Below are 27,693 nucleotides of genomic sequence, written 5' to 3' on the forward strand. Positions count from 1 at the left end.
GGGGGGACACGGGAGGGCTGGGGGGGTGGGCAAGGGGCTGAGCACCCCTGGCTGCAAAGCAGGGAGCCCGGTGCTAGGGCATGGCTGGGGACAGGGGGTTAGGGCTGGGTTGGAGCTGAAATAAAGCGCTTAATTAAAGCACTAATTGAGCTGGGTAAATTAGGAAGGCTGCGGGAGGTGCAGCAGGGAGGGCACGGGGCAGGCGCAGCCTCCCCGGCCTTCGGGGCTGGGGCTGGGGTTTGGGGACCCCACTTGTCCCTGGGGGGACAAGGACGTGGCACCGGCAGCAGGCACGAGCGCAGGGTGGGCTGGAGAAGGTGCGAGGGTGGGGAGGGACACGGTGCCCGGCGAGGCTGAGCCTCACCCCCTGGCATTTTAACTGTGCCGTGCTGGGGAACGGGCTGGTGCTGCAGCACCGAGCCCCCCCCCCGGGGCCAAAAGCAGCCCCCATCCCATCCCATGGCACGTAGCCACACGTGTGCGTATGTGTGTGTGTGTGTGCACGCGTGTGTTCGTGTGTGCACTCACCCCACGCACCCACGGGAGCCAGCCCGGGCTGCAGGACACGGGGAGGGGTTGGGGAGGGTCTGGGGGGGGGGGACATTTCTCACCTCAGGGTTTGGTCTATTGGCCCCAAAGGAAACAGCCCTGATTTCAAGGTTTCGCTCAGCTCCGCTTAGTCCCATTTCCTTCTGGAAGCTGGAATTGCACAATTATCCTAAGCCTTAAATGAATTAAAAAAAAAAAAAAAAAAAAAAAAAAGAAAACAACAACAAAAAAAACCCTGAACGAACAAACCGCAAGACCACCCCCCCCCCCCCCAAAATGCCTCCACAAACTCTTTACATCTCTTTGGCAACAATAACTTAAAACCGCGTCAATGTGAGTTCTGTCAACAGCAAGTTTTGTTTTTGTTTTTGTTTTTGTTTTTGTTTTTTTTTAGTATTTTTTTTTCCTTTTCTTTAAATACAAAAATAGTCGGGTTGGCGCTCCCCCTCCCCAGCTTCTCAGCCCCCTGGGGGGGTCCCTCCCCGCGCCGGGGGCTGCTCCCCAGAAGGACCAGGCAAAACGCGAGGGCTGGGAGCTCCCCGGCCCCCTCGAGCCGTGCTGCAGCCCCTGTAACCCCCCCAGCCCCTCCCCAGCCACCAAGAGCCAGCGCCAGCCCGGGCAGGGAGGGACACGGGGGGGACATCGAGGTGCACGGCACAGGGGGGACGTGGGGACAAACACCGCCTCGGGAGCACACGTGGGCGAGAAGCCAAAGGGGTGGGGGTCTTCACTGGGGTGGGGGGGACTCCGCAAATGTTAGCAAGGTCAGGGCACTACCCCGTGAATGCTCTAATTTATATATATATATGTCTATATATATATATCTATGTATACACGCGCAGCCATCTGCTCGCGCACGCACGCACGGCCGGCACCCACCGCCTCGCCCCGGGCCGTGCCCGGCTCCGACCAGCAGCAGCACCCAAACTCCTTCCGACCAAATCCCCTTTAAAAAAAAAAAAAAAATCGGAGCTCGGTGCCGGGAGCCCGGGCCAGGTCCCACTCCGGCTCTGCCCCTGTCCTCCGTGGCCGCCGGCCGGTGCCGGTGCCGGTGCCGCTAGCAGCTGAGCACCCAGGCTGGCTCACTCCCGGTCACCGTCTTCGCTGCTGCCTGGAAAGGAGCAGAGAGGCGGCGTGAGCAGGGCACCGGGTACAGTGCTCGTAGGGATGAGGTGGCCCGGGGGTGACTGGTCCCCGAGGGGGCACAGGGCACCAAGTGTCCGGGCTGCAAGGGGTGGCCCTGCGGGGGAGAAGGGGGTCCCCGATGCTTGGGGACCCCCAGGGTGGGCACGCGGCGGGGCCTCACCTCCTATGGAGTCCATGTCCGAGTCGGAGACGTGGGTGATGGAGAAGCGGGACACCGGGGCAGGCGAGACCGTGAAACGGGAGAACTGGAGGGGCAGCACCTGCTTGGGGGCCGGCAGCAGCGCGGGGACGGAGGGGTCGGGCTCGGCCGGTGTCCCCGACAGCGAGGACATCAGCGACGGCTTCACCGGCATGAGCGGAAAGTCGTCGTCCCACTCGAAGCCACCGCCTGTGACGCAGAGCGAGGGGGCTGGGGCTGAGCCCACCACGCAGGGGGGGTCACCCGCCCGGCCCCACCGCCACCCCGCTGCCCCCACCGGGTCCCCCTTACTCTCTTCCGAGGCGTTGCCGTCCGAGGAGTCGTCGGAGGCGCTCAGCCTGTCCGTGGGGCTGGCGGGGCTCGTGGGGCTCGTGGGGCTGCCGCTGGCCGGGGGCTGCCCTGAAGGCTCGGGGGCGTCCGGGAAGCTCTGCTCGCCCAGCTCCCGCGTGGGACTTTCCTGGGAAGGAGGAGATGCTGGTGGCTTGCTGGTGGCAAGCCCGGGGCTCAAAGACCCCCCGTGCCGTGCCCACCACCGTGCGCCCTCCCCAGGCCCTGCCCTCACCTGGTCGAAGAGGTAGATGGTGACATCGTCGTAGAAGGACACGGCCTTCTTCTTGCGCTCCAGGTCCTCGCAGAAGGCCTCGGAGAGCAGGCTGGGCATCTTGAGGAGGCTGCGCAGGTTCCTGCTGCTGTGGCTCTCGGCCACCACGATGGGCACGGCCGCCGGCTCCTCCTCGCTCTCCTCGCTCTGCTCCTGGATGTTGTAGCAACGCAGCTCCTCGTCCGACTCGTCGCTGTCCTCCGTGTCCTCCTCCTCCTCCTCCGGCTCCTCTCGGCGCTCCGAGGTGGCCGGCCGTGGCTCCCGGGCGCATGGGAGCAGGGAGAGCCCCGGGGGGGAGCGCACCGGTGATTCACCCCCCGATAGCGGCGTGCTGGGACCCCCTGGAGCGTCCCCTCCGGGGGCGATGCCCACCCCGGTGCCCTCTGGGGACAGCCCCGCTTCCCCCAGCCCTGGCGTGGGGGACACAGTCTGTTCGCCCCCGGACACATCCCCCCCCAGTCCGGGGACGCCCTCAGCCTCGGGGGTCCCTCTGCCCGGTGCTGGCTCCTCGGGGCTCGCTGGCACTGGGGACAAGAAGAAAGTCTTGGGTGGCACCGAGCCCGGGGGGACGCTGCAGACCCCTGGGGTGTCTCCATCTGTGCCTGGCCCCATGGCTCGCGGGTCGGTGCCAGCCTCTTGTGCTGTGGGGCCAGCCGGGGCATCCCCAGCCTCTGCCCCCCTCCAGTCCCCTGCAGAGACCCCGATATCTGGTGCTTCAGATGCCTCTGCTGTGCTGGGCGCTGCCGGGGGGCTCCCGGGGGCTCCTGGGGGGTGCAGCGGGTCCTCGCCCAGCCCGGGGGCTTGTCCCAGGTCCTGTGCGTGGGGCTGGGATCCCTCCTTCTCTGCCTCCGGGCTCTCGGACCCGTCACTGTCCTCGTCCTCCTTGGGGCCGCGCTCGGCCTCGGTGTCGTAGTCGGAGAAGTAGGCAGAGTCACGGTACGGGTTCTTCTCGGAGAGGCCGTGCAGCTCGGCGCTGAAGGACGCCGAGAGCCGCGTCTCGGGGGCCGGGACCTCGCCCTCAGCCCCCGGCAACCCTGGGGGAGGCTTCCCCAGCTGGCCAAAAGCCTCTGGCTCTCGGGGCTCGTGGGGCTCCTTGAGGACGAACTCGGGGGACTCGTTGTTCTCGGTGTCGTAGCCGCTGTCGAGCGCCTTGGGCTGCCCCGCGGGCGCGAAGGCGGTGGGGCTGAACACCTCGCAGGAGCTGGCTGTGGAGGGGATGTCCAGGGACTCCAGGGAATCCGGCGTCCCCACCTGCTTTTGCAGGGACTTGAACGCCGGGGCCATGTCCACCCTCTCCATGTAGTCCCCGGAGAAATCGGTGAAGACGCCGGAGGTCAGCTCCGCCGTGTCCTCGTCGCTCCCCTCGTCCCCAGCGGGGAAGCTGGCGCTGGAGAACGTCTTGTCCGGGGTCCTGTCCGTGTCGCTGGCAGGACACGTGCCGCTGTCCGCAGCCGCCTCCCCGGGCACCGGTGCCTCAGCAGCCTCCGCTGCAGGCTGGGCACCGTCTACACCGGGCTCCGTGGGGGTCCCAGGGTTTGGGGCTGCGGTGCCAGCCATGGGGGCAGCCTCCCCCAGCCCCAGCGCAGCGGTGGCGCACGGCACGGGGCTGCGGGCAGGGCTGCTCCCCTCCGTGCCCTCGGCCGGGCGGGCATCCTGCGGGCACGGCTGGGGCCCGGCTACGGCTGCCGGGGCTGCGCCGGGGCCCCGTGGCGTGCTGGGGCCGCCAGCCAGCGCCACCGCCACCGTCTGAGAGCAGCCAGAGGCTGATGAGTCACGGCTCTGCCAGGCCTGGCTCCGCGGGGAGGGCGAGCGGCACGGGGAGGAGCCGCCGGCCGTGCTGGGGGCCTGCTCCTGCCCCCGAGGGCGGCGAAAATCGAGGCCCGGAGGGGACCCCCCGAGCTGGGGCTGGCCGCGCGGCACGGTGCCCAGCGGCTTGGCCATCAGCCCGCGGAAGGTGATCATGCGGCGGTAGCACCAGCTGTCCCCGGGCTCGCGGGCGGCCGGGCTGCCACCGATGTTGTTGTTGGAGGAGCTGTTGGAGGCCCAGGGTTGCTGCGGGGCCGGCGGGCTGGCACCCTCCGGGTGGGGGGCTCCCGGGGGGCTGTCGTCGCCCAGCTCCAGCGCCACGCAGTCCGGCCGGGTTGCGCTCTGCCCCGGGGGCTGCCCGTACCCCCGGGGGCTGTAGGCGCAGTTCACTGAGGGGGAGACGCCCAGCGGGTCGCCGAAGATGCTGTGCTGGAAGCCGGGCACGGGCCAGTCCTTGCCGCCCGGCTCGTTGTGCTCATCCTCCAGCAGGTACCGCTCAGCCCCGTGGCCGGGGGACGGCTCGTAGCCGCGCTGCTCCTGCCCCGGGCAGGCGTAGGGGTAGTACTCAGCGCACTCCCACGAGCCTTCGCCCGCCGGCGCGTGGCCCAGCAGCGGCTCCATGCTGAGGGAGACGGTGGGGCTGCTGTCGGAGTCGTAGGTGCTGCCGCCCCGCGTGCCCTGGGGTCTCCAGCAGGACGGGGGCCGCGGGGAGCCCCGCTCGCCCTCGGGGCTGTAGGAGCACATGGCGTAGTCCAGCTCGCCGCTGCCCTCGGCCGGCCCCTCGATGCGGATGTAATACTCGCTGCCGAGAGAGGGGCTGTGGGCGCCCAGGATGGGCACCACGCCGGGGGCGGGGAGGCCGGGGCAGCCGGGCTGCTTGCACTCGTAGCAGGAGGGCGAGACCCCCAGGCTGAGGCGCCCGGCCGAGGCGGCCGGGTAGTAGAGGTCGTGGTAGCGGGCGGCGCTGCTGGGGCTCAGGGACCCCAGGGGGGCCTGGAAGTGCTCGGTCTTGGTGTGCTCCCACTTGTACTCGAAGTTGAGGCCGTGGCTGGTCTCCATCACGGTGAGGATGTCGTCCCCGTCCGAGGGGAAGCCGTCGGCCGAGAACTGCTCCAGCAGCGGGAAGGAGGAGAGCTCGGCGCCGTGGTGGCTGCCGCTGGCGCTGCTGTTGGGCTTCATGGAGTTCCAGCGCTTCTCGAACTCCTCCTCGGCCTCCGTGGCTCCTTTGGCGCAGAGGTAGGAGAGCAGCAGGTGCACCTCCTCGGCCGTGGGGCGCTGCTCGGGCTGCAGCCAGCAGAACTGCATCACCTCGTACCTGCCGTGGCGAACAGGGGGCTCAGCACAGCCGCTCTGCTCCGGCCCCAGCAGCGCCTCGCCGTGCCGGAGCCGTGGCACGGGGTGGACCCCGAGAAAGACCCCCACACCCCGGGGAAATACGGAGAGGAAGGGGGCAGGATGCGCTCACCAGCGCTCCGCCAGCGACAGCTTCAGCTGGGGCTTGGGCAGCTTCAGCTGCTGCTCCTTGATGGCGTAGGCGAGCACTTGGCGGTCGGAGTAGTGGTCGTAGGGCTGGCTGCCCAGCTCGAACAGCTCCCAGATGGTGACGCCCAGAGACCTGCGGGCACGGCGGGATGCTGAGCACACGGGGACCCCCCCAAAAAAAATCCCACCACCGTCCCGCAGCCCCACAAACGATGCACCCCGACGTGTCCTGCTTATGTCAGTGGGTGCCGTGCGCCTCTAGACCGAGCCGTGCCGGCAGCAGCCCCCCCGTGCCCCCCCTGCCCTGCTCACCAGACGTTGCTGGCCTTGGTCTGGTCCACGATCAGCAGGTTGCCGTGCACCTCGTCGATGAGCTCGGGGGCGATCCAGCGCAGCGGCACCCAGAGCTGGTCGGCCGTCACGAAGTAGTCGTCCTGCCAAGTATGCAGGGTCAGTACGAGAAGAGAACGTCAAACCTACGCGTAAGGGACCGGCCACAGCACCACGCCAGCCTCCCCACACCCCCCCAGACCCACTATGCCACCCCATAACCTCACCCCGAGCCCCTCGGTGCCTGCTCTGCTCCCCCTGCAGCCCCCAGCCCCACCGTGCCGTTCCTCCAGGCCGGCCACCCCGCTTTCTGCCTCCTCCCTCTCCTCCTGCTCCCGCTGTCTCCCCGTCCTGAGCCCCTGGCAGACCCCCAGCCTCCTCCCACTGCTTGCCTTCTGCCTCCCAGCCCCAGCCCTGCCATTTCTGCAGCTGCCACGGGACACATCCAGCCCAGGAACTTTTTGGGAGCTCGTGCCACAGAGCTTGGGCTGCCTGGGGACGAGCCAACAAGGACAGCTCGGTCCTGGAGCATTGCTCACAGGGTGGTGGTCTCCAGGGAAGCACCCACCCGCTGCCCCAGCAAAGGGCACGGGGCAGGGGCTGCCCTGGCATGGCAGGGAAGGGTTGGAGAGGGGTGTGTGTGTGTGCAGAGCTGTGTGTGTGCACAGCAGGTCCCTGAGCCCCCCACCCACCCACCCAAGCTGCCCCCTGCTCACCCAAACCAGCCTTACTTTGTACTTGCAGTGCGAGAGCCCGTAGTCCCCGATCTTGACGGTCAGGTCGGCGGTCAGCAGGCAGTTCCGCAGGGCCAGGTCGCTGCCAAGCAAACCTCGGCGCTGTCACCACCCCCGGGGGGTAGTGGGGGGGACACGGGGCACCCCGAGCAGCACCGTGAGCAGGGAGCAGGAGCGGGAGCAGGAGCAGGAGCAGGAGCGGGGTGGCTACGCGGCGGCCAAGCGCCGGGCGTGCCGATAAAACCAGGCAGCAAATGCACAGCAGGAATTCCTGCGCTGCGCCCCAGCTGCGCCTCTGTCCATCCGTCCATCCATCAGGCGCTGAGCCGAGCAGAAAGCAGGTTCCCCGAGCAATGCACGCCCGGGCACCTCCTACCCCTGCTGGCACCAGCCCCGGAGAGGGTGCGCGCAGCTGGGGCGCACACCAGGACCGCATGGGGAGACCCCCCCCAGGTGCCGCAGGGCCCACCGAGGCTGGGATGCCCACAGGACCCCCCCCCTCCAGCACAGCCATGCCCCCCACGACCCTCCCTCCAGCCACAGCATCGCTCGCAGGGTTGCACCCGAGCAGCCCGGCTCGGGTGGGGTGGCCCCGACGGCAGCGCTCCCCTTCCTCAACAAAATCACTGATGCTGGAGTCTCCGTGTGCAACTCACTCAGCACCAGGATATTGTTGGGCAGGAGGAGCAGAGGTTTGGGGGGACGCCGGCGTCCTGGGGGGGCTGCCCAAGCCCATCCCCCCCCCCCCCCCAGGCAGCCTACCTGTGGATGTAGTTGTTCCTGTGCAGGTGCAGGACGCCGCAGGCCACCTCGCACGCCATCCTCTGCAGGGTCAGCGGGTCGGGGGCCATGGTGTCGGCCCCCCGGCAGCTCCGCAGGTATCCCTTCAGGTCACCCTGCGGGGCGGTGCCACCGTCACCCCGCTGCCCTCCTGCCCCAGGGGCTGGCTCTGCTCTCGGCTGAGCCGTGCCAAGCCTGGCAGAGCCGTGCCTCGTGCCTCCCCGCCACCATGGCACGCCGTTCGGCAGCTCGAGTGGCCACAAGAGGCTAGCCACGGCCCCACGGTGGCTCCCTGGGGACATGGGGGGGACTCACCAGCGGGCAGAACTCCATCACCAGCAGGTACGGGGTGACCTCGGCGCACTGGGCCAGGCACTGCAGCAGGTTGGTGTGCTGGAGAGCCCTGCGAGGGGCAGAGCGAGGGGCACGTCGGCACCGCGGGGCTGCCACCAAGCCAGCAGGAGCTGGGGGGGGGTTGGCAGCATTGGGGGGGCCCCCCTGGGGCGCGAGGGCTGACGGGAAGGGCTGGGAGCGGGTACCACTGTGTCCCAGCACCCCAGGACACGCCACAAAGGGGCATTTGTTCAGCTCTCGCAGGGCACAGGCCGGCTCCGTGCCCCCCTCCCTCCGTGCCCATGACCTCAGCGCAGCCGGGGCTGGGCACCAGCAGCTCCCCGCAGCCAGCGAGCCCCGGGATGGAGCCGTGCTGCATGGAGAGCTCATCCAGGCACCCAGCACCTTCCCCGTGACAGCTCTGCTCAGCCAGCTGTGACACGGGGGGGACAGCGCATAGTTTGGGGATGTGCCCGGCGCAGGATCGGCACCACGGAGCGACCCCGCACCCACCTGTAGGGCTGCGCTTCCTCCAGGAACTGCATCTGGTCCTGCACGCTGGCGCTGGCCTTCAGCTCCTTCACCACCACCTGGGTGCTGCTGATGCCCGAGTTCACCTCCCCCAGGAACACCTCGGGGCAAGGGGCAGAGGCGTCCCGCTCCATCCTCACCAGCGATCCCCGGCCCTGACCCCTACATTTGGCATCCCGACGGGCACACGCAGCCCCCTGCAGCCCCCGTCCTGGCGTGGCACGAGAGCTGGAGCAGCCCTGGATCCGGCACACTCCCTGCTCCAGTGCCCTGGTGTCCTGACATCCCCCTGCCCCAATATCCCACTATCCTGATATCCCACTGCCCCGATACCCCACTGTCCCGATGTCCCCGTGCCCCCACGGCCCCGGCTCTGCCCCCCCAGGGTGGCACTCACCTTTCCGAACCATCCATGACCAATCTCCTTCAGGTACAGCAGGCTCTGCCGCCCCAGGTCCGCGGACTTGAGGAGCTGCACTGTAAAGGGGCACATCCAGCTGCCCGTGCGCCCCCAAACCCCTGCGCCCCCGCGCTCAGCCCGCTCCCCGTTACCCTCCGGTGCCGGCCGAGTCCCGGTGCCCCCGCTGTGCCACCCCACGCTGTCCCCGGCTGCTGTCCCCTCATCGTGGGGGGGGGCAGCCCCAGGCACCCCGCAGCCAGGGCGCTCTCCCTGCCGGGCATCCTCTTGGGGCCGTGCAGGCTGCGGGACGTGGGGCACCGGTGTGCCCGGGCACCGTCCCCGACCCCTTCTCCTCCCCAGGGATGGGGAGAGCAGAGCGCAGCCGAGCTGCAGCGCTGGCATTTAGCCCCCCCCCCTGCTCCCGGCCCCCTCCCGGTGCAGGTCCTGCCCCCCCAGGCACCCATGCCAAGGGGTGCAGCAATGGGGCCATTGTTGGGCCGCGCTGCGCCGCCCCGCACCGCGCCGGCCCCATCACACTGCTGCCATTCTCCGAGCCGGGGAGCGCCACAATGGGAGCGAGGGGGCTGTGGCACAGCGGTCCCGGCCCCCCCTGGTCCCCCCCTGGATTCCTCTCCCACTCACTGCCTTGTTTACGCAGGGCTGGGGCTGGTGGATGGCATGGGACGGGGCACTCCGTGTCCCGCTGCACCCCGCTGGGGACGCACGCTGCTCCCCTTGGTGCCAGGAGAGGATTCGGGGTGCTGCCTTGTGCAGAGGGGCCTCGGAATCCCCCCCCCTCGCCCGGGAGCTGCTTTGGCTAAACCCTTTGGCTAAACCCTTTGGCTAAACCCTTTGGCCAAACCCTTTGGTTAAACCCTTTGGCCAAACCCTTTGGCTAAACCCTTTGGTTAAACCCTTTGGCCAAACCCTTTGGCTGGGGTCACCCTTCCCGTGCCCACCCCACGGCACGGCGGTGCAGGGTCAGGGTGCAGCGGGGGGTCCCGGTGCCCACCCCTCGGCTTACCTGAGCGCCCCGGCTGCTTGGCCATGGGCAGCGAGACCTCGGTGAGGGGCAGGATGTAAACCTCGGGGCCATGCTGCGGGGCGGGCGAGCCCTGGGCCGAGAACTCCGTCACGTAGTCGTCCCCCTCGGCGTTCTCAAACTCCTGGGCCGGGGCGGAGGGGGGCGCGCAGGGGATGGGGGGGACACACACCGAGCAGAGACAACTGACCCTGTGGGCTCCCCGCAGCCTGCCCCACACCCCCTGCACATCGCACAGCCCCGTGCACGGAGACCCCAAGAAGCTTCCCCCAGCACCAGGCGCTGCCCCAGCCCCCAGCCCCAATACCTGGTGGCGGCACCCATCCAGTGCCCGGCTCCCAAAAGCCGCCTTGGCGAGCAGGTAGGCGAGGGTGAGCATCGCCCTGCCCCTGCCCGACAGCCTCTCATGGTGCTGCCAATGCCGCCGGCAGCGCTGCACCCCGGGGTGCCGTGCACCACAACCCACCGGGCACGGGCAGTGCCCGGCCGGGGCTCGGCGCCCCTATATAGCCGGCAGGGGGGCACGAGGGGGCTCATTGTTCCCCTGCGGCACGGAGAGGTGCTCCGGACGGTGTGGGATGGTTACACAACGGGCCCCAGCGTGCGTCCCCCCTCCCTCCATGCCTGACCCCCCTCCTGCCGCGGGCGCCCGCAAGCCTCCACAAAAATGCCAGCAATTAGGGAAAAGTGTTTCTCGGCACATTCTGTGCCTGTGAGGTCAGGGTGCCTCCCACCCCGGGGGCGTGCGGGTGGGACTGCGACCGGCCCTTAACCATGCCATGGCCTGGCCCCGTGCAGCGGGGAGCCCGGGGGGGGGTCAGGATATGACCCGAGGAGATGCTGAGCCCTGCAGCATCCCGGCACCGTGCGGCACAGGGTCAGGATATGGCCCACGGTGATGCTGAGCCCGGGGGGATGCACGGGGGCTGCACAGCAGCCTGGCCCCCCCTGCCCACCCCTAATCCCCCCCCCGGTGCTCACCTTGAAGCCGATGTCTCCCTTCTTGCAGCACAGGCAGGCCAACATGAGGAAGATGAAGGTGAAGAGCCCGGAGAAGGAAACGGCCACGACGGCCAGCGAGGAGGACCAGGAGAGCTCGCTAAGGGGGGTGCCGTCTGCGGGGACAGGGGGGGTTTGTGGGGTCAGGAGATGGATCAGGGAGGCCGGGTCAGCACTGCTGAGCCCCCAGCTCGGGGCCAGGAGAGGGAGGGGAGCGCACGGGGGGACCCAGGGCTGAGGCAGGACCCCGCAGGCAGCCTGCACGGAGGGGGACAAGGCAGAGACCCCATGCATGGTACCCGCACGGTGACAATGACACCCCATGCACCAGCCTGGGGGTCCCAGGTCCCCAAACCCTTGCTCCTGCTGGCACCAACAGCTCCCTGCGCCCTACCCGGCTCCATCAGGGGGCAAACACCACCGGGCAAGCCCCAGCCCCACCTCCCCAAACCCCACACCAACCCCAGACCACATCCAACGGGGCACGGGGATGCTCCCCGCACACCTCCCGGCACAGAAACCCCAAATCCTGCCTCCCACCCCGCGGGGCTCAGCCCGCACCACGTCCCCTCAGCTGCCAGCCCTCGGTGCGCCCGCGGCCAGGCAGCTGCCACATTACTATTCTGCCCAGAGCCTCCCGAACAACCGGCGGATTGTGGCAGGAGGAAGCAAAAAAAACCCGCAGCGGCACCACCGAGCGCGTCCCCGTGCCCCGGGGCTGTGCCATCACCGACCCCAAACCTTCACCGTGCTGGGCTCAGCACCACGCCGGCCAGGGAGCGGGGCTGGCACCACCGGCACAGCTCTGCCCCCGCACCGCGTGCCCTTGGGGAGGCACCTGAAGGGCAGGAGGGTTGGGGATGGCCCCGCTCGCCCCGCACGGCCACTCCAGGGCTGGCCCCGTGCCCTCGCAGCGCGGCCGGCCCGGAGCTGGTGTCGGGGTCGGTGCTCGCCGAGGGAGCCCCAGAGCCATCTTCTGAGGCTCGGCGATGCACAGCCGAAACCTGGGAGGAGCCGGGGGTGGCATTCTCTCTGCTTTCAGCCCGTTTCCATGGTGAACACACTTTGTACAGCGAATGTCACCATTTTCCTTGGATAGTGGGACAGCGAGAGAGAGAAAATGACTCACCCAGCAGAGCCTTTTGAACGCCGACAGGGGAGCGGAGCGCAGCGACAGAAGCCTGTCCAGCAGGGACCGTCAGCTGAGCCGCCCCAAGGCCACAGCTCGGGAAATGGAGCTTTTTGGATGAACCAGCCCAAAAAACAAGGCGCGGGGGGTGCTGCCCGCTCCTGCCTCAGTTTCCCCACCTGCACAACTGGCGGTGTGGGAGCTGTGACCGGCACCAATCCCTCCCCAGCCTTGGCACCGCGCAGCCCCTGCACCAAGGCCGGGCACCAGCAGCCTGGGGGGGGGCAGAGCTGGGGCTGGGGGGCCACTCAGGGGCAGGAGGGGGGTCACCAGCCCCCCAGGAGGGCTGGGAGCCCTGCACACCTTTCTGGCACCTCCATGAACCCCCCCTCACCACTCCAGGCCACGGGGGTCCCGCGGGACCCTCCCAGCCACAGCTCTCCCCCCCCAAACAGCCCAGCCTCGCCGTGGAGTCACGCTGAGAGCAGCCAGCTCGGTGCACCCCCAGCCTGGCCGGGAAAGGCAGCGGGAATTGCTGCATCACTGGGGGGGCAGCCCCCGAGCGGGGATGCTCCAGGGCTGCCCACAAGGCAGGCAACACACAGCCCCCAACCCCAAGCTGGGGGGGGACAGCAGGGGACAGGGGGGTGACACTCAGCAGAGCCCCCAGCGTGGCACCAGCCCCAGCCCCTCTCCACGGCACCCGTGGGGGCTCAGCTCTGCCCGCGCTGCTGCGCCCCGCGCCCTGTTGCATCGCCCACCCCCCTATCCAAAAAAAAAATAATAAAAAATAAAATAAAAAAATAAAAATACAATAAAATCCCTTTCTTAAAAGGCACCGGGAAAGCCTGCAGCCCCCCTCCCCTTGAGCCCTTGAGCCCCGCAGCCCAGGGCTCAGCCCTTCCCGGCTCCTTTGCTGACTCACGTTCGCCCAGCGCCTGCGGCCGCTCCGCCAGCCATCGCGCGGGGATGCTGCCGCCGCCGCCGCTCGCCTCTGCCCGGCGAGAGCGGGCGAGGAACGGGGCTGACGTGTGCGGAAGGGGAGAGCCCCGGGGCTCCCCGCAAAGCCCCGCACCCACAGCCCCGTGGGCAGCAGGGGGGTCCCACCCGAGCGGCCACCACCCCGCTCCTTCCCTTCCCGCTGGGGCAAACAGCCAAGACCCCCCCTCCCCTTCCCTCTCCATCCCCCAGCCCCTTGCTGGAGGTGCTGTTTGAGCTGCTTTATCGTGCCTCAGTTTCCCCACTGGGCACCTGCAGCATGGAATGAGGACCTGCTGCCTGCAGGATGGGGATGTTCAGGGAGAACGACGGGGACACCCCTTGCCCACGGCACTCAGACCCCTTTTGTCAGCCCACCGTTGCCCCAGGGACCCTCCCCGGCACTGGGTGTAAGGGAATGGGACAAGAGCCAACGGGGAGCAGGAGCCCTTGTGGGATCGCAGGATATAGGGTTGGGTGTGGGTTGGAGCAGGGTGCGGGTGCTGGGGCTGGATTTGGGCAGGGTGCTGGGCTGGGCGTGGGTTTGGGCAGGGTGCAAGGTACAGGGCTGGGTGCGGGTTTGGGCAGGGTGTGGGGTGCAGGTGCTGAATTCGGGCAGGGTGCAGGTGCTGGGGCCGGATTTGGGCAGGGGGCAGGTTTTGGAGCTGGATTCAGGCAGGGTGCGGGGCTGGGTTCAAACTCTCAGGACCCAGCACCACGTCCAGCTGCTCTCCCGGCGCAAGCACGGCCCTGGTAACATTTTAATCCCCGGCCAGACGAAGGGCCCGGATCTGTGGGCAGCTTCCAGGAAAGCAATTTTACACCTCAAAGGATGAGCGCTCTGCTCACCCACATGCATCCAGGCAGCAAGAAGCCGTCCGCTGCCATTTAGCACGCCGGCACGAGGCTGCTCCTCGCAGCCCCGGAGGGAAACTGAGGCACCCGGGCGCACGGTGGGGCAGGGTCACCCACCAGAGCCGTGGATCCGGCAGCAGCCACGCGGGAACCACAGGCAGGGCTGTGCTCCCCTGGCTCCCAAACCCAGGGATTGAGGGCGCAGCACCCGACACAGCCCCAGAGACCTTTTCCCAGCAGTGCCACCCCGTCAGCATCGCCGGGGTTTACCAGATCTTAATTGTAAATGCGAGGCATGCCTCGATGAGCTGCTCCCCGTGTGCGTCTTCTAACGCGGGCTCAGATAACCAGCGCAGAAGGGTTTTAAAAGGATTGATTCGTGCCTCTTCATTCTGGTTTTATCAGCTCGGGATGAATTAGCAGTAAAAAATAATTAGATGGAAAATAAAAAGAAGATCATCCATCATTTTCTAACGTGATGAAATAAAAATTAGGGCTGCGATAAGTGCAGGCCGAGCCGCAGCATTGTTGTGCACACACCGAGCGCGTCAGCGTGCTTAGAAACAAAAAAATCAAGTTCCTCCATCAAAGCCGCTCCCGCTGCAGCCCCGCATTTCAAGTGGGTGCACGCCAGCCACGGGCAGCTTCCACCTTCTTCTTCTGAGAAAATAATAATTAAAAAATAAAAATAAAAAGCACACGGAGCAAGATTAATTGACGATTTAAACCACATTCCCTTGCTCCGTGTGTTAGATCTGGCCTAAAGGCAATCACTGGAACGCCTCCCACGCCGGCAGGGACGCTCCGGCTCCGGCTCCCTCACAGCAAACCCTCGGCCGTGGCTGAAGCAAAATCCCAGGGGATGGCACAGGATGAGGGCTCCTCGTGCCCTGCACCATGGGTGGCAAGAGAGAGCTCAGCACCCGCGCTGCCCCGAGGGAGGAGAGCGCGGGGGGTGCCCGCTGCCACCATGCCCTGTGCCCAAAGGGGGCTGCGCGGTGCCACGAGGGTGGGTGTGCTGGTGGGGGGCACCATGGCACGGCACCAGGGGCACAGCACCGTGGGCACAGCACCGTGGGCATGGCACAATGAGTGTGGCACCACGGGCATGGCACTGTGGGCACAGCACCATGGGCACAGCACCGTGGGCATGGCACAATGCGCATGGCACCGTGGGCACGGTACCATGGGCACAGCACCATGGGCATGGCACCATGGGCACGGCACCGTGGGCACAGCACCATGAGCACGGCACCAAAGGCACAGCACCACAGGCACAGCACCGTGGGCACGGCACAATGAGCACGGCACCACGGGCACAGCACCACGAGCAAGGCCAGGAGCAGGCTCCCAGCAGCCGGCGAAGCAGCCTTTACGTAACGGCGGGAGCGAAGCCGCGTGGAGCGGGGCAGCCTATTTTTATCAGAAATGCTCGGCGACGTTATGAAACAAGCAGCTTCGGCTCCAAAAACGGGCGACAGAGGCGAGCAGGGCTCCTGCAAGAGGCTGAAGCCGAGCGCATCCCCACGTGCCTCTGACCTCTCTGGCTGGGAGCAGCACCGGGCGGCCCCAATGGCTCGGGGACATCCGGGGATGCCCTGGGGGCAGGCAAAAAAGGCAGGGGCTGGGGGCTGGGGCACACACAGGGGGTCTCTGCCCACCCCCAGCCGCAGGGAAGGGTCCTGCTGATTTTTAGGGCCGATGCCGTGCGCTGTGCCTGGCCCTGAGGAGCTTCCCTTTGCCTGCCCCAGTTTCGGAGCCCTCGGCTGCGCGATGCCTCCCCCAGCTCCGCCAGCCCCTTCCCACAGGTCTCCAAACAGCTCCGGCTGCAGCGGGCAAGGGGAAGAGACCCCAAAAATTAACAGGATGGGATTTTAGCAAGCATTTTTGGCATCACGCAGCCCCAGGTGCCCCGAGGGGTGTCGGGGATGCTGCGAGCAGGAGCAGGATGGCCACTCAGGGCCAACTGGGGGTGCGCAGCCCCCGCAGCCCCAGGGTCCCCCTCTCCCTGCACCCCACTCACTGCCTGCCCCCACACCAGAACTTTCCTTCGCTCCAGCACTGAAACAAACACAGCAGCAGGCGGCGAGGGAGGGCAGCGGCCACGGCTGGGAGAGGCGAGGGGACGGAAACGGGGCCTCTGGCCCCCGGCGCTCGCTCCCCTCGTCCCTGCTGCAGGCACGGCCACTTGCAGGAAATCCTGAACCTGCTCCTGCTTCCTCCGGCGGCCAAACCCTCACAGTGCTGCCCAACACACCCCAGTCCCCTCGGCCAGCCCCAGCACGCCCCCCCAAGCCCCCAGCCCCACTGAGTAGCGGCTCCAGCAGCCCCCAGCACCCTGTGCTACCCATGCAGCCGCCCTTTGGGATGGAGACCCCCCTCCAGGTCACCCCAGGGAGCCCGGCACGCTCAGGCTGGTCCCTGGTTCTGAGCTCTGGCGATGCCAAACGCCGTTGGAGCAGTAATTGCCCTACGAGAGCCGAGCAGCACGCTCAGAAAACGCTTCCTCAGGGCCTTCGGGGAGATTAATGCCCAGAGGAGATTTGTTCTGCTGTCCCCAGGCACGCTGTGTCAGCACGGCTGCCCTCCCTCCCTCGTGAGCCCCGGCACCCTCCGGCCTCCCCAGGGCTGCCCCGTCCAGGAGCTGCTCCAGGCTGCGCCCCGCAGGGTCCCCACGGCTCAGCCTGGCCCCAAAAGGATGGGGTCTTTTTGGGGATGGGGCTGCCAGAGGGGAGCAGAGACCACGAGCAGCTGCAGGGCACGGCCGGGACCCCCACCCCACAGCTCCCTGCACCCTCACAAGCTCGGGCTGGGCTTCCAGAGCCACATGGGGTAAGGGCAGGCTCAGACGTGGGATGAGCATCACCCACGGTGATGACACGCTGGGACCCAGGCACAAGAGGAGCCCGACCTGGCGGGGATTTTCCAGCCCCAGGAATCAGCGAGGGCTCAAAAGGAGCAAGGGAAACAAACGAGGCAAAGGCTGGGAGGTGCACGACACCGCTCTGACAGCCCGGCCACGGGGCAGGACACGGCACAGCACCAGGAGACCCCAGCCAAACGCAGCCCCCCCCCCGGTACCACCGGAGCCGTGCCTGCAGCTCGGTGCCAGCTCTGCCCCACGTCCCCGGTGCTGGCACCTCGCGTCCCCCGGACGGGGAGAGCCGGGCAGGGAGCCCGTGAGTCACCGCCGCGATCGGAGCCCTTTCAGCCTCGGCGTATTAATTTCTCCTAATTGGCTTTGACAGGGATCCGTATCGCCATCCAGAACGGAATCACCCGAGCGCGCGGGGCGGGGAGGGAGCAGCAAGCCGAGAAAGGGAAGGAGGGGAAAGAAAGGGAGGCAGGGGGGGGGAGAGAGAGAGATTGAGAGCCACCGGGCACCCCCGGGGGAGCGGCGCTGCCGGCTGGCTCCGTCCTCCCGCAGCGCGGGGCCCAGCTGCCCTGCTGCACTGCGGTGCTGCGCGAACGCCATTGCCGGCGACAGCCCAGCTGCGAGGCTCGGGAGGGGGCTCCTCGCTGCCAGCCCCTCACCCTGGCCTCCACAGACGGACGGACGGACGGACGGACACGGCCCCGTGCCGCTGACACCTTCCACGCACCGGCTCCTGGAGGAGAGGTGCAGCCCGTTGGGCGCGCAGCTCCCCGCGCTGCGCCGGGTGTCACGCTGCCCCCGCAGCAGCTGCCTTCACCCCAAGGCTCAGCTCCCTGCCCCACGTCCCCCCCGGCGTCCCCAGAGGCACCCCCCTTCCTGCCCTCACCCCCCAGCATCGGGCAAAGCCAGGGGGGATTTGGGGCTCCTGGTGCCGCCCCAGCCCCCTGTCATTGGGGCAGGGGGCTGCAGCACGCACCCATGTTTTAGGGGCTGTGGAGAGTCTCCCTGAACCCTCGCTGCCCTGACACATGTGGGGTCCAGGAACAGGACCCCAATTGCCCTGCTCCCCTCGGGTTGCACGGCCACGCTCGGAGCGCCCGCTGAATCCCCACGCGGGTGGCACGCAGCTCCCAGGGGGGTGGGGGGCAAACAGAGCCATCCCAGGGCTCACACGGTGCCAGGGCACGGCCGTGGGGCACCGATGGTGCCGGCAGCCCCATGGGCATGGAGCAGCCCCAGCACAGCCCCGGTACTGCCCACCACAGCAGCCCAGTGCCTCCCAGCACGCCAACTGGGGCCCTGCACCCAGCGGTTCCGCTTGCTCTTCCGTTATTAAAAAGCCGTCACTGCGCTGCTCGGAAAGAAAAGGGGAAGAAGAGATCTGGGCAGGGGAAGAGAGGAGGTTTCTCACGATTTCAAAATTTCGTGCTCCTCGGTCTGAGACGGGGAAGTCCAGGCTGGGAGCCGGGGCAGCGGCAGAGCCGGGGGCAGGCGGGGAGCTGGGGGGGGACATCCTCACGTCACTGCCGGAGCTGCCACAGACTTCATGGTGAGAGGGTGGGAGCTTCTGTGGCCTCAAAACAAACGGGGACGTGGTGGTCAGGGCAGGCAGGGGTGCAGCGATGCTCCCGGCCACGGTGTGGTCACCCTGGTGGGAGCCCAGCTCCAGCACCAGCCCTGATCCAGCTCCCCGGGCACCAGGCGAGGGCATCCCCAGCTCTGGGCTGCGGATGGGTGAAGAGAGACGGGAAACCAGCAGGAGGAGGGACCGGGACCCCTCCCTGAGCCCCCAGCACTGGGACAAGAGGGGGAGCATCTGGCCCCCAGAGCAGCACCGGGCACCGGCACAGCCTGGCAGGGGCGCAGCCAAGCAGCCCCACCGATGGCACAAGCTGAGGATGGAGCAGGTGCCACCACCGTCCCCGCACTGTCCCCACTGGTCCCCTCAGGGCCCTGTCCCCTGCCCGCTGTGCCAAGCGCTTCCCCCTGCTCCATGCAGGCACCAGCAAACAGCAGGAAAATCAGGGCCGCCACGCAGACAGGAGGTGCTGCCAAACACCCAAGATGACAAGCCCGTGAAGCAGAGGATACGTTTTTTCCCCCCTTTAATTTCTTTCCCTGACGGTAATCGTGGGTGTCAGTCGTAGCAGCAGCAGCAGAGTCCCGGATTCGGGAGCGCGCTCCGCAGCATGGCGATAGGCAGCCACAGCAAACCTTCCTGCAGGAGGATTTTTAAATCAAACGTGCCCTGCAAATCCCCAGGTTGACGGGATTAGCATGGCAAATTGGGCGCTTGGAGAAAACCCGGAGAAAAATCATACCGAAGGACGAGGACAGTAAATACATCTTCATTCCCAGCGCTGCCACATTTTAGATGCAAATAAAAGAGGTTTCCTCCCTAACACAAATCAATACCGAGCAGGCTGAGAACCAAGACTCCGCCAGCAGAGACCCGGCCGGGTAAATCCCGGGCTGCTTCACGTCGAAATATCCCTTCCAGCTCAGGAGATTCGAGGATTCTATGAAATCCCTCCACGGCCTCAGCCCCTGGCAGCCACCGGACCCCGCTCCCGGCGAGCAGGGGGGTGCACAGCCCAAATGCAAGGAGGGGACGAGGGGGACGCGGTGTGGCCGGGTTGTGCAGCCCGGTGCTGACACCCAGAGCTGAGCCGTGTCCAGCGAGGGCAGCGCTCGGTCTCCTTGGCACGAGGACCTTGCTGGAGGCACGAGGGCACGGGTCGTGCCGCCAGCGGGTGCTCGGTGCCGAGCCCTGGCACCGCTTCCCCAGCTTTGGCAAACAAAGGGACGGTGCCAACGCGCTGGCACCTGCGGGTCACCGCAGATTTGGGGCGCTGCCACCCCGCTGCCTGCTCCCGGGGGTCCGATCCCACACGTGAAGGTGTCCCCGTGCCCCCAGCACGCGCGAGCCACCCCGGTGAGGGCTCCGAGGCCGGGGGCCGGCTGCCTGCGCGCCCCGGCTCCCGGAGCCCCGCGCCGCAGCAGCCCCGAGCGCACACAAAAGCCAGCCCCGCTCCGCGCTGTGCGCAGCCTTCCTGCAGCTGCAGCGCGAGCGAGGCCGCGCCACGACGCCTTACATAACGGCCCCGCACACCCCCCGCACACCCCCCGCACCTCACCGGCCTCCTAACGCCAGCGGGGGCTCCCGGTGCGCACCCGGCACCGAGCCGGCACGGCGGCGGCTGCGGGTTGAGCCCCGGGCTCCGTCCTCCTCCTCCTCCTCCTCCCTGCGAGCATGGCCGGGCGGGCGGCGGCGTGGGGAAGCTGCCCGGTGCCTCCGGGGGCGGCGCGGCCCCGGGGATCCCTCGGTGCGCCCCGGTCCCGGACCGCAACGGCGCCCGGTGGCGGCGGCGGCGCTCGGGGAGCTGCGCCGAGCTGCGCCCCCGCGGAGCAGCCCCCGCGGCTCGGTTCCATCCGGCACAGCCAGGGGAAGGGAGGGGAGGGGAGGGGAGGGGAGGGCAGCGCACTGACATTTGGAGGCGAGGGAGGCGAGGGCACACGCTTCATTCATCGCCGCCCAGCGGGGCCCCCAGCGGCACCCACCGGGCAGTGGGGACGGGAGGGGGGCCGGGGGGCCGGGGGGGTGCGGGGTGAGGGATGCGGGGTGCTGGGTGCGGGATGCGGGGTGCTGGGTGCCGGCAAACCGAGCCCGGGGGATGCGGAGGTGCCCGGGGGGGGTCGGACACACGGTGGGAACGAGGGGTGCGGGTAGCGCAGGGGAGCGGGGGGACCCCTGCAAGGATGCGGGGGGGGCCTGGAGGGAGCCGGAGGGAGCCGGGGCTGCTCGGGGGGGGGGATGCGGAGGGGCTGCAGCGATGCAGGGAGATGCGGGGCGATGCGGGGCGATGCGGGGCGATGCGCAACGGAGCGCGGCTCCCGGTGCCCCGCGAAGGGCGGGCGGGTGGCCCCGCGGTGTGGTGGTGGTGGGGGGGGACGGGACGGAGGGGGGGCTGCGGCACTCACCGGGATCGAAGTGGGAGCTGAAGGCCAGGCTGGGGCTGAGGAAGGCGGCCGACATGGCAGCGGCGGCGAGGCGGCCCATGGCTCGGCGGGGGGAGCCTCCCGGCCGCCGGCTGCCGCTGGCCCCGCGCTGGGCACGGCGGCGGCGGCTCCTCCTCCATGGCGGCCGCGGCCCCGCGCCCCCTGCCCCGGGGAGGGGCCGCGCCGCCGCCGCCCCCCCCACCCAGCGGGATTTGGGGAGGGGGGGGGCACCGGAGAGGGACCGGGGAAGGAGGAAGGGGGCGGCAGGTGGAGGCTCCCCGCGGTCCCCCCCGCACGCAGAGAGGTCGGGGCGCGTCTCCGCCGCCCCCGCGAGGCCCCGACGGGGCCCCCCCGGGGAGGGGAAGACCCCCAGCGGGCCCCCCCCCTAAGGAGGGGAAGAGCCCCAGAAGCTCTCCCCCCATCGGCGGTGCAGGCAGCGCCCCCCCCCGCGGAGCTGTGGCCGCGCTGACCCACCCGACACCAGTGGGATGGGACGGGTGGGATGGGGCACACTGTGGGTCCGCAGCCCCCCCCACCCCGTCCCTACACCCCCCTCATGCCCCCCATCTCCACCTCACCCCCTGTAGGACCAGGACCCCAACCCCAGACCCCCTCTGGCAGCATGCCCCCCCCCCCCAAAACCAGCCCCCCACCCTGGGGGCTCCCCTCAATCGGGTGCCCCCCGAGCGCAGCCCGGCCTCGGGCGCTCGATGCCGCAGCCCCTGCACGTGGGGCTGCAGCCCCAAAATGTGCCTGAGACACAGACGGGGGGGGGGACAGCCCAAAGCATCACCCCCACCACGGGCAGCTCCCAGCCCCACAGCCCCCGGGGGGGTCCCGGTCACCGCCCCCCCCAGCCAGCAGCCAGCTGCAGGGACCCCCCCAAGGGACATCGCAATGGGTCCGTGCTGGGATGCTCCTGCCCCGGCCCCTGACCCCCCCACGGGGACCACGGGCTGCGTGCACGGGGCTCTCGCTTCCCCGCGATCGGTTTTAATATTTTAAAGCCAATTTTTTTTATATATATATATTTTTTTTTTGGCGTACACAATTAATTTTTTACAAGGCTCGAAGCCTGCACAGAACACCACGCTGCACATGTCACGTTGCCGCAAATAGATACAGGGCTGGAAAAATTACAGGCTGCTCGGCGAATAAACATTCCTCCGTCAGCTGGAGCCAGCTCGCTGCGCCCCAGCCTCCGCGCTCGCTGCTCCGGAGCAGCTCTGACCCGATCTGCATGGCAGGGCAGTGGGCAGCCCCCCCCCAGCTCGCTTTGCTTTCATGGCACCAGCATCCCCGTGACCCCCCCACTGCCCAGCAGCCCCCCCGGGGCTCTGCTCTCCCTGGCTCTCTTCAGGCCACGTCTCCACGCACTGCCTCGGTGCAGCTTGGGGACACCCCCGTGTCCCCCATCCGCCCTGCCCAGGCCTCAAATCGGCCAAGCAACCCCTGTGCAAGCCCTGCGTTGTGCCAGGCACCCTTGGGTGACATTTGGGCGCTCTCGAAGCTGTGGTGGCATCTACACATCCCTGGGGGCCACATCCATTCCGGCACCCCAATCTGGACCCGCTGCCCCCACCCTGTGCCACTGTTCCCCTGGGCATGAGGTGGTGGCCCCGCTGTCACTCGTGCCGTGCCAGCACCAGCTCTGCTGTGCGACCGCAGGAGCAGCACTGGGCTCACTGGTCGGAGATGGAGACGTTGGGTTCGAGGCACTGGGATGCACTGGGATGGCAGGAGCTGGACTCGGGGCCATGCTGCCGGTGCCACAGGGATGCTGTGGCTGTGTCCTGCTCCTCGTGCTGCTGAGCTGGCTCCAGTTGAGTCACAGCAAGGCTGAACCCAACCGGGGGTGGGCGCCTGCACTCGTGCTGGGCACCCACCGGGCTGCGCCGGGCACCTGGACACGTCCCCCGAAGGCCTTGGTGAGAGGAAGGGGATGAAGTGACCCAGACACCGCGATCGGTGCCATGCATCCATCCCCAAGGGACGAAGTGAGGATGGGGTGGGAATTGGAGATAGGATGGGAATTGGGGATGTGATGGGATGGGAATTGGGGATGGGATGCGCACAGGATGGTGCACGGGGCCTGCCCAGCCAGGCAGCTCTGCCCCGCACTCCTCTTTGAGCTCTGGGCTCCCAGATCCCCATGCCCAGGCTGAGCCCTTCCCAACCCAGCACAGGCCTGGGCCCCTCCGTGCCCAGCGTCCTGCCCCCCCCTCATTTCCTTGCAGCTTTCTGCACCTCCACGGGGAAGATGCCAAACGGAGGCCAGAAGCCCCGGTAAGGATCCCCCCGGGCATCACCCCCGCGGCACCTACCCCCTCCAAGCTCCGTGCCTGGGGCTGTGCCGGCACCAGGCATGGCACAGAGCCCCCCCAGCACCCTGAGCAGCGTCCCCCCCGGCCAAGCAGCACGCCCCAATTAGCCGGGGAGATTACCCCGCGCGCATCCTGCCCGTTTGCTCCAGCCCCCCCCCGGCTGATTTGTCTGGGGCCGGGGCTAATCCCTGCCCGGGCAGACACCAGCTTGAGCCGCGATCTCTGCGCGGCGGCTGCCAAAAGCACCCAGCCCTCCTGACCTCCTTCCCCACCGAGCTGCTCGGCTCGTTTGCAGCTAACGAACGGGCTCCACTGATCCCGGCTAATCCACGGCGGGAGCTGGGGGGGGAGGCTCCTTAATTGGGGAGCTTTGGCAGAGCCGGTGACAGCCTCGCTCAGTCTGCCTGGCAGGGATGGGGATGGGGACAGGGCTCGTGCCACGCAGCCGGCAGCCCGGGGACCCCATGGCACGGGGAGGGGGCCGTGCAGCAGCGGGGCGCAAGCAGCCATCCGGTGAAAATCTGCATCCCTGGTTATGCAACGCCGCCGGTTTATTCATGCCTGAACCGGGCACTGGCCTAGAAACCAGGCTCCGAGATGCTGGGGAGGGGCAGGGCAGGGGGCTGAGCCCTCCAGGAGGGCTGCGGGCACGGGGTGGGCACGAGGGGCACCAAGGGGGACCGGGCACGGGAACCCACCCGTGGCCACAGGACGGGGATTGGGGCTGCCTTCCCCACTGAGTGCTGGGGTTGTGGCAGCAAAAAGGGCCCGGGGCTCTGCAGGGGATGCTGCAAATCCTTATCTGGGGCAGAGGCAATGGCACAGCCCCCCCGGGGAGCAGGGCTGCGACAGGAGGAACCCCCTGATCCCCAGCCCCAGGCAGCCCCAGCAGCTCATCGCACGCCTTGCTTGGGCCCAGCCCTGCCCCAGGAGCTCTCCCCGGGGCTTCTTGGAGCCCGCAGGAGGGCAGAGGACGGTTTCCTCCTCCGGCATCTCAGATCCTCACTCAGGTCCCAGCAGCGCTCCCGGCTCCCGGTGGCCGCGGGCATCACGTCCCCTCCGTGCCGGTGTAGAGGCGCAGGAGCCCGCTGCGCTGCAGCCGCTGCCACAGCCTCATCTCCAGCTTCAGGTCGTGGTTGACGTAGAACTGCACCTCCTTGTGCCCGCGGTCAAAGTAGTGGTCCGAGTACGCCCGGTAGCCCGGCGTCATGAACCCGAAGGCGCTCACCTGCGGGACGCGGCGCTGAGCACGCTGCTGCCTGACCCCGGTGCCCGGCACGGGGGTGAGGACACCGCAGCTGCTCCAGGAGGGGGGACACGAGCAGAGACGGCGATGGGGAGGATGCACGGGTGCAAAACATCCTCGGCAGAGCCTCAGGAGGGAGCAGCTGCGGGCACGGCGCTGTGCCATGTGCCTTGTGCCCTGTGCCACGTGCCAAGCCCTGAATCACCGGGCACCACCGCGGCGGAGCCGTGCACGGGCTGCCCACCTCGTCGCAGGTGTGGATGGCGGCCAGGAGCATCACGGCGCCGGTGGAGGGCCGGTACAGCGGCCAGTGCGGCGTGGCCAAGACGTCAGAGCGGAGAAAGCTGCGGGCAGCGAGCAGGAGCTAAGTGCTAAAGGCTCCCCCGCCGCGCTGTGGGGAGGGGGAATCCCCCCTGGGGGGGCTCCTCACCGGTTCCGGAGGTAGCGGATGAAATCCGGGTGGAGCATCCTGAACTTGTCAGCACGCAGGTCCTCACCGAAAAACTCCTGGGGCCTGCGGGGAGGTCTCAGCGGCTGCTCGGAGGTGCGGGGTGGAGGGGACCCACCTGTCCCACCCCCCCGAGCCCCCACGCCCACCATGTCCCCGCTCACCAGACCCCCTTGTCCCTGCCCCTGTCCACGCGCTGGTGGGTCAGGGCTGCCCGCAGCAGCAGGTAATCGCGGTCGTGGTCCGGGAGGAAGACGTAGCGCGTCTCCTGTTGTAAGGGACACGGTGACACCGGCACTGTCCCCATCCGGGAGGTGACAAACGGGGCCCTGGCGGTGCCGTGCCCGCAGCATCTCCCCTCCCTGTGAGCTCCCTCACCGGACTCTGAGGTGGGTGCTTGAAGCCATCCGCGGCGTAGCTGCCGAGCGCGTTCACCATGGTGTTGGTGGAGAAGACGTAGAAGGACGTCCTGTTGCCAACATCCCCCTCGAAGCCCGCCGTGATGGCCCCGTTCACCCTGGAGGATGAAACAGAGAGCAGGGCAGGCGCTGGCCCTGCCACAGCTGGGTCTGGGCCGTGCCCCCCTCGTGCGCCCTCACCTGAAGACGAGGTGGTGGGCGTCGATGGCAGCCCCCACGCGGGACCCGTTGAGGATGCCGCCGTTGCCCACCACGGCGCAGCGCACGCAGGGTGCCGCTGCCTGCCGGCTGTCCACGAGGAGCCCGCTGGCCGACGTGTTGAGGAGGGACAGGGACGCCTTCAGCACTGGGGGCAGCCCCGGGATGGTGAGTTTGGGGAGGGTGCAGCGGGGGGAGCCCCGCGCACCGGGGTCCCGCGCCCCCTCCCCATGGCACAGCAGCCCCCGGGACGCAGCCCCGGTGCCTGCGGTGCCCACCCCTTTGTGCAGGGCTCCCCCTGTGCCCCCCACAGCCCCACACCCCCCGCACCGTCCCAGCTGACGTCCTTCCAGCCGTGAGCCCCCCCGTATCTGCGGAGCCGCCGGTACTCGTCCTCCTGCGCGTGCTGCGCCCACTGCAGCACTGGCACGGTGGCCAGGAAGGCAGCCCCAAATTCGGTGCCCGTAATCCTCCTCCTGATGCTGCTGGGGCACTCCTGAAACCACAGGTGACAAGTCCCTGCGTGTGACAGCGGCTCAGGGTGTCCCATGCCGGGGGGACACGGGTGGCTCCTTGTCCCTGCCCCAGCCCCGCAGCGCCCGTACCGAGCTGCGGGAGGTCTCGTCCCGCCCGTACGTGTCCCCGAGGTTTGGTGGCAGGCTGGGGGCAGGGGTGAGGTGTGGTGACCGTGTCACCAGCTCCGGGGCCTCTGTCGTAGGGGGTCTGGGTGCCTGCAGGCGGGTGGGGGTCCTGCTGGGAGGAGAGAGGCGGCTGGGGGGGGACACAGGGTGGCGCGCACGCGGGTGCCCCATGCCCAAGCCCATTCCTGCCCACGAAAGCACCAGCAGAGGAGCCCCGGGGAGGTGCAGGAAGTGCTGCTGAGGCTCTGCCGGTGCCACCGGGGCACTGTGGAGGTGACGATGCCCCGTGGTGGTGCTCAGCACCCCCCTCCCCGGCCACCCCCGTGTTGCAAAGCAGAAAGCAGGAGCCAAGGCTTGGAGCCGGCTGCAGGACAAGGTCCAAGCCAAGGCCGGGAGCTGCAGCCAGGCACCCGCGGAGAGGGCAGACAGACAGAGGTGGACTCGGGGTTAATCATTTCCCAGGGCAAAAATGGCTCTGGGGAACCCCCCCCCGGGGCCAGGGGGCAGCCACGCAGCCCCCAGCCCAGCCCCACGACCCTCCCAGCCCCACGGTACCTGGAGAGCTCGAGCCCCAGCCTGCGCTGCGTGGCCAGGAGCAGCAGCAGCAGGGCCAGGAGGGCGAGGGCCAGCCCGGCACCGCGGCCACAGCGCCCCGGGCACGGCGCGAGGGCGGCGCGGCAGCAGCCGAGTGCCGGGGGTCTTCTCATGGCAGCTGCTGGTGGAGAGGGGACAGGAGACCCCGGAAACAATGCGCAAAGCTCCGGGTGGCCCCCACGGCGCCGTTCCTCGTCCCTGCCTTCCTCCAGACGGCCGCAGGACCTCCGCTCACACGTTGAGGGACGAAAGGTGGACGGTGCCCGTGACACTGGGCAGGAAACCAGGGGACAGCCCCTCCACCGGCACCGCTCCCAGGCTGAGGCCTCCCACGTCCCTGCTGCGTTTCCCCAGCACCCAGACCTGCACCAGGCTCCCGGCCACGCTGCTCGGCCTCGCTGCCTCCCTCGGGCACGGCCTCGTCCCCGCCGGTTCTCTAGGGACCGGGGTGCAGCCGTGCCAACAGGGGCAGCGGGGGCGCAGGGCACGGCCGCGGGCAGCCCCGGGGCGGAAGCTCGCAATAGGGAGGTGGAGGTAGGAGCGGGGTCAGGAAGCAGGCGTCAGAGATGCAACCATGGTGGAAGCAGGGGCTGGGCCAGCTGCCGGCGCAGGATGGGGCCGTGCGCCCCTCCTGCCCCCTCTGCAGATCAGCTCCAGCTCGCAGCCAGCGGCACCCGGCACAACGAACGTCCTCCAGGAGCAGGAGTTGGACCCGGAGCCGCTCGGTCCCCGGGGGAGGCAGGGGGTGGAGGTGCCCCCCTGGCCACGGGTTTTTGCCCCCCAACAGCGGTTTTGGTGCTGGTCGCACTCTGGGGACAGCACCACGGGGAACACCCGGGGGCAGACAGCACAGCACCAAAACGGGGGAAGAGGGGAAGGGGCTGCCGCAGGATCGCTCTGCCCACCTGCACCCGACAGCCATTTACCTGGTAAAATGGAATATTTTACAGCGGGTGGCGCAGCCTCAGCCAGCAAACACCAAATCCTGGGGGGCTGGGACCCCCCCTGCCTCGTGCCCGCAGCCAGGCAGCAGCCCCCTGCCCCGGCCGTGGGCA

General features: G+C 68.4%; 2 protein-coding genes across 2 annotated transcripts; both read right to left on the reverse strand.

Moving 5' to 3' along the window:
• Positions 1 to 1,461: 1,461 nt before the first annotated feature.
• On the reverse strand, positions 1,462 to 20,829 carry AATK (apoptosis associated tyrosine kinase; the record flags this gene model as incomplete). The annotated part of the gene is made up of 14 exons (XM_084298414.1): positions 1,462 to 1,660; positions 1,856 to 2,083; positions 2,186 to 2,351; positions 2,457 to 5,616; positions 5,767 to 5,916; positions 6,096 to 6,217; positions 6,845 to 6,929; positions 7,610 to 7,743; positions 7,943 to 8,030; positions 8,474 to 8,592; positions 8,889 to 8,968; positions 9,916 to 10,057; positions 10,915 to 11,048; positions 20,751 to 20,829. 14 exons carry the CDS (start codon positions 20,827 to 20,829, stop codon positions 1,632 to 1,634), a joined length of 4,716 nt encoding a protein of 1,571 aa, XP_084154540.1. The 3' UTR covers positions 1,462 to 1,631.
• Positions 20,830 to 23,700: 2,871 nt separating this feature from the next.
• On the reverse strand, positions 23,701 to 27,057 carry LOC311216902 (alpha-N-acetylgalactosaminide alpha-2,6-sialyltransferase 2-like). The gene is made up of 9 exons (XM_084298523.1): positions 26,600 to 27,057; positions 26,009 to 26,153; positions 25,734 to 25,899; positions 25,386 to 25,551; positions 25,165 to 25,303; positions 24,951 to 25,054; positions 24,769 to 24,852; positions 24,583 to 24,682; positions 23,701 to 24,320 (listed from the first exon to the last, which is right to left on the reverse strand). Exons 1-9 carry the CDS (start codon positions 26,749 to 26,751, stop codon positions 24,141 to 24,143), a joined length of 1,236 nt encoding a protein of 411 aa, XP_084154649.1. The 5' UTR covers positions 26,752 to 27,057; the 3' UTR covers positions 23,701 to 24,140.
• Positions 27,058 to 27,693: the final 636 nt, after the last annotated feature.

Source organism: Netta rufina (genome assembly GCF_964035555.1).
Source record: "Netta rufina genome assembly, chromosome: 19".
Lineage (NCBI taxonomy): Eukaryota > Metazoa > Chordata > Aves > Anseriformes > Anatidae > Netta > Netta rufina.

What these genes read in the sequence shown, in the direction of transcription:
- LOC311216902 (XM_084298523.1), bottom strand. Translation starts at nt 26,751, where the DNA reads ATGAGAAGACCCCCGGCACTCGGCTGCTGCCGCGCCGCCCTCGCGCCG. An exon ending in GAAGGACGTCAGCTGGGACG is followed by an intron (nt 25,552 to 25,733) that starts GTGCGGGGGGTG and finishes GGCTGCCCCCAG; the next exon opens with TGCTGAAGGCGTCCCTGTCC. An exon ending in GCCCACCACCTCGTCTTCAG is followed by an intron (nt 25,304 to 25,385) that starts GTGAGGGCGCAC and finishes TTCATCCTCCAG; the next exon opens with GGTGAACGGGGCCATCACGG.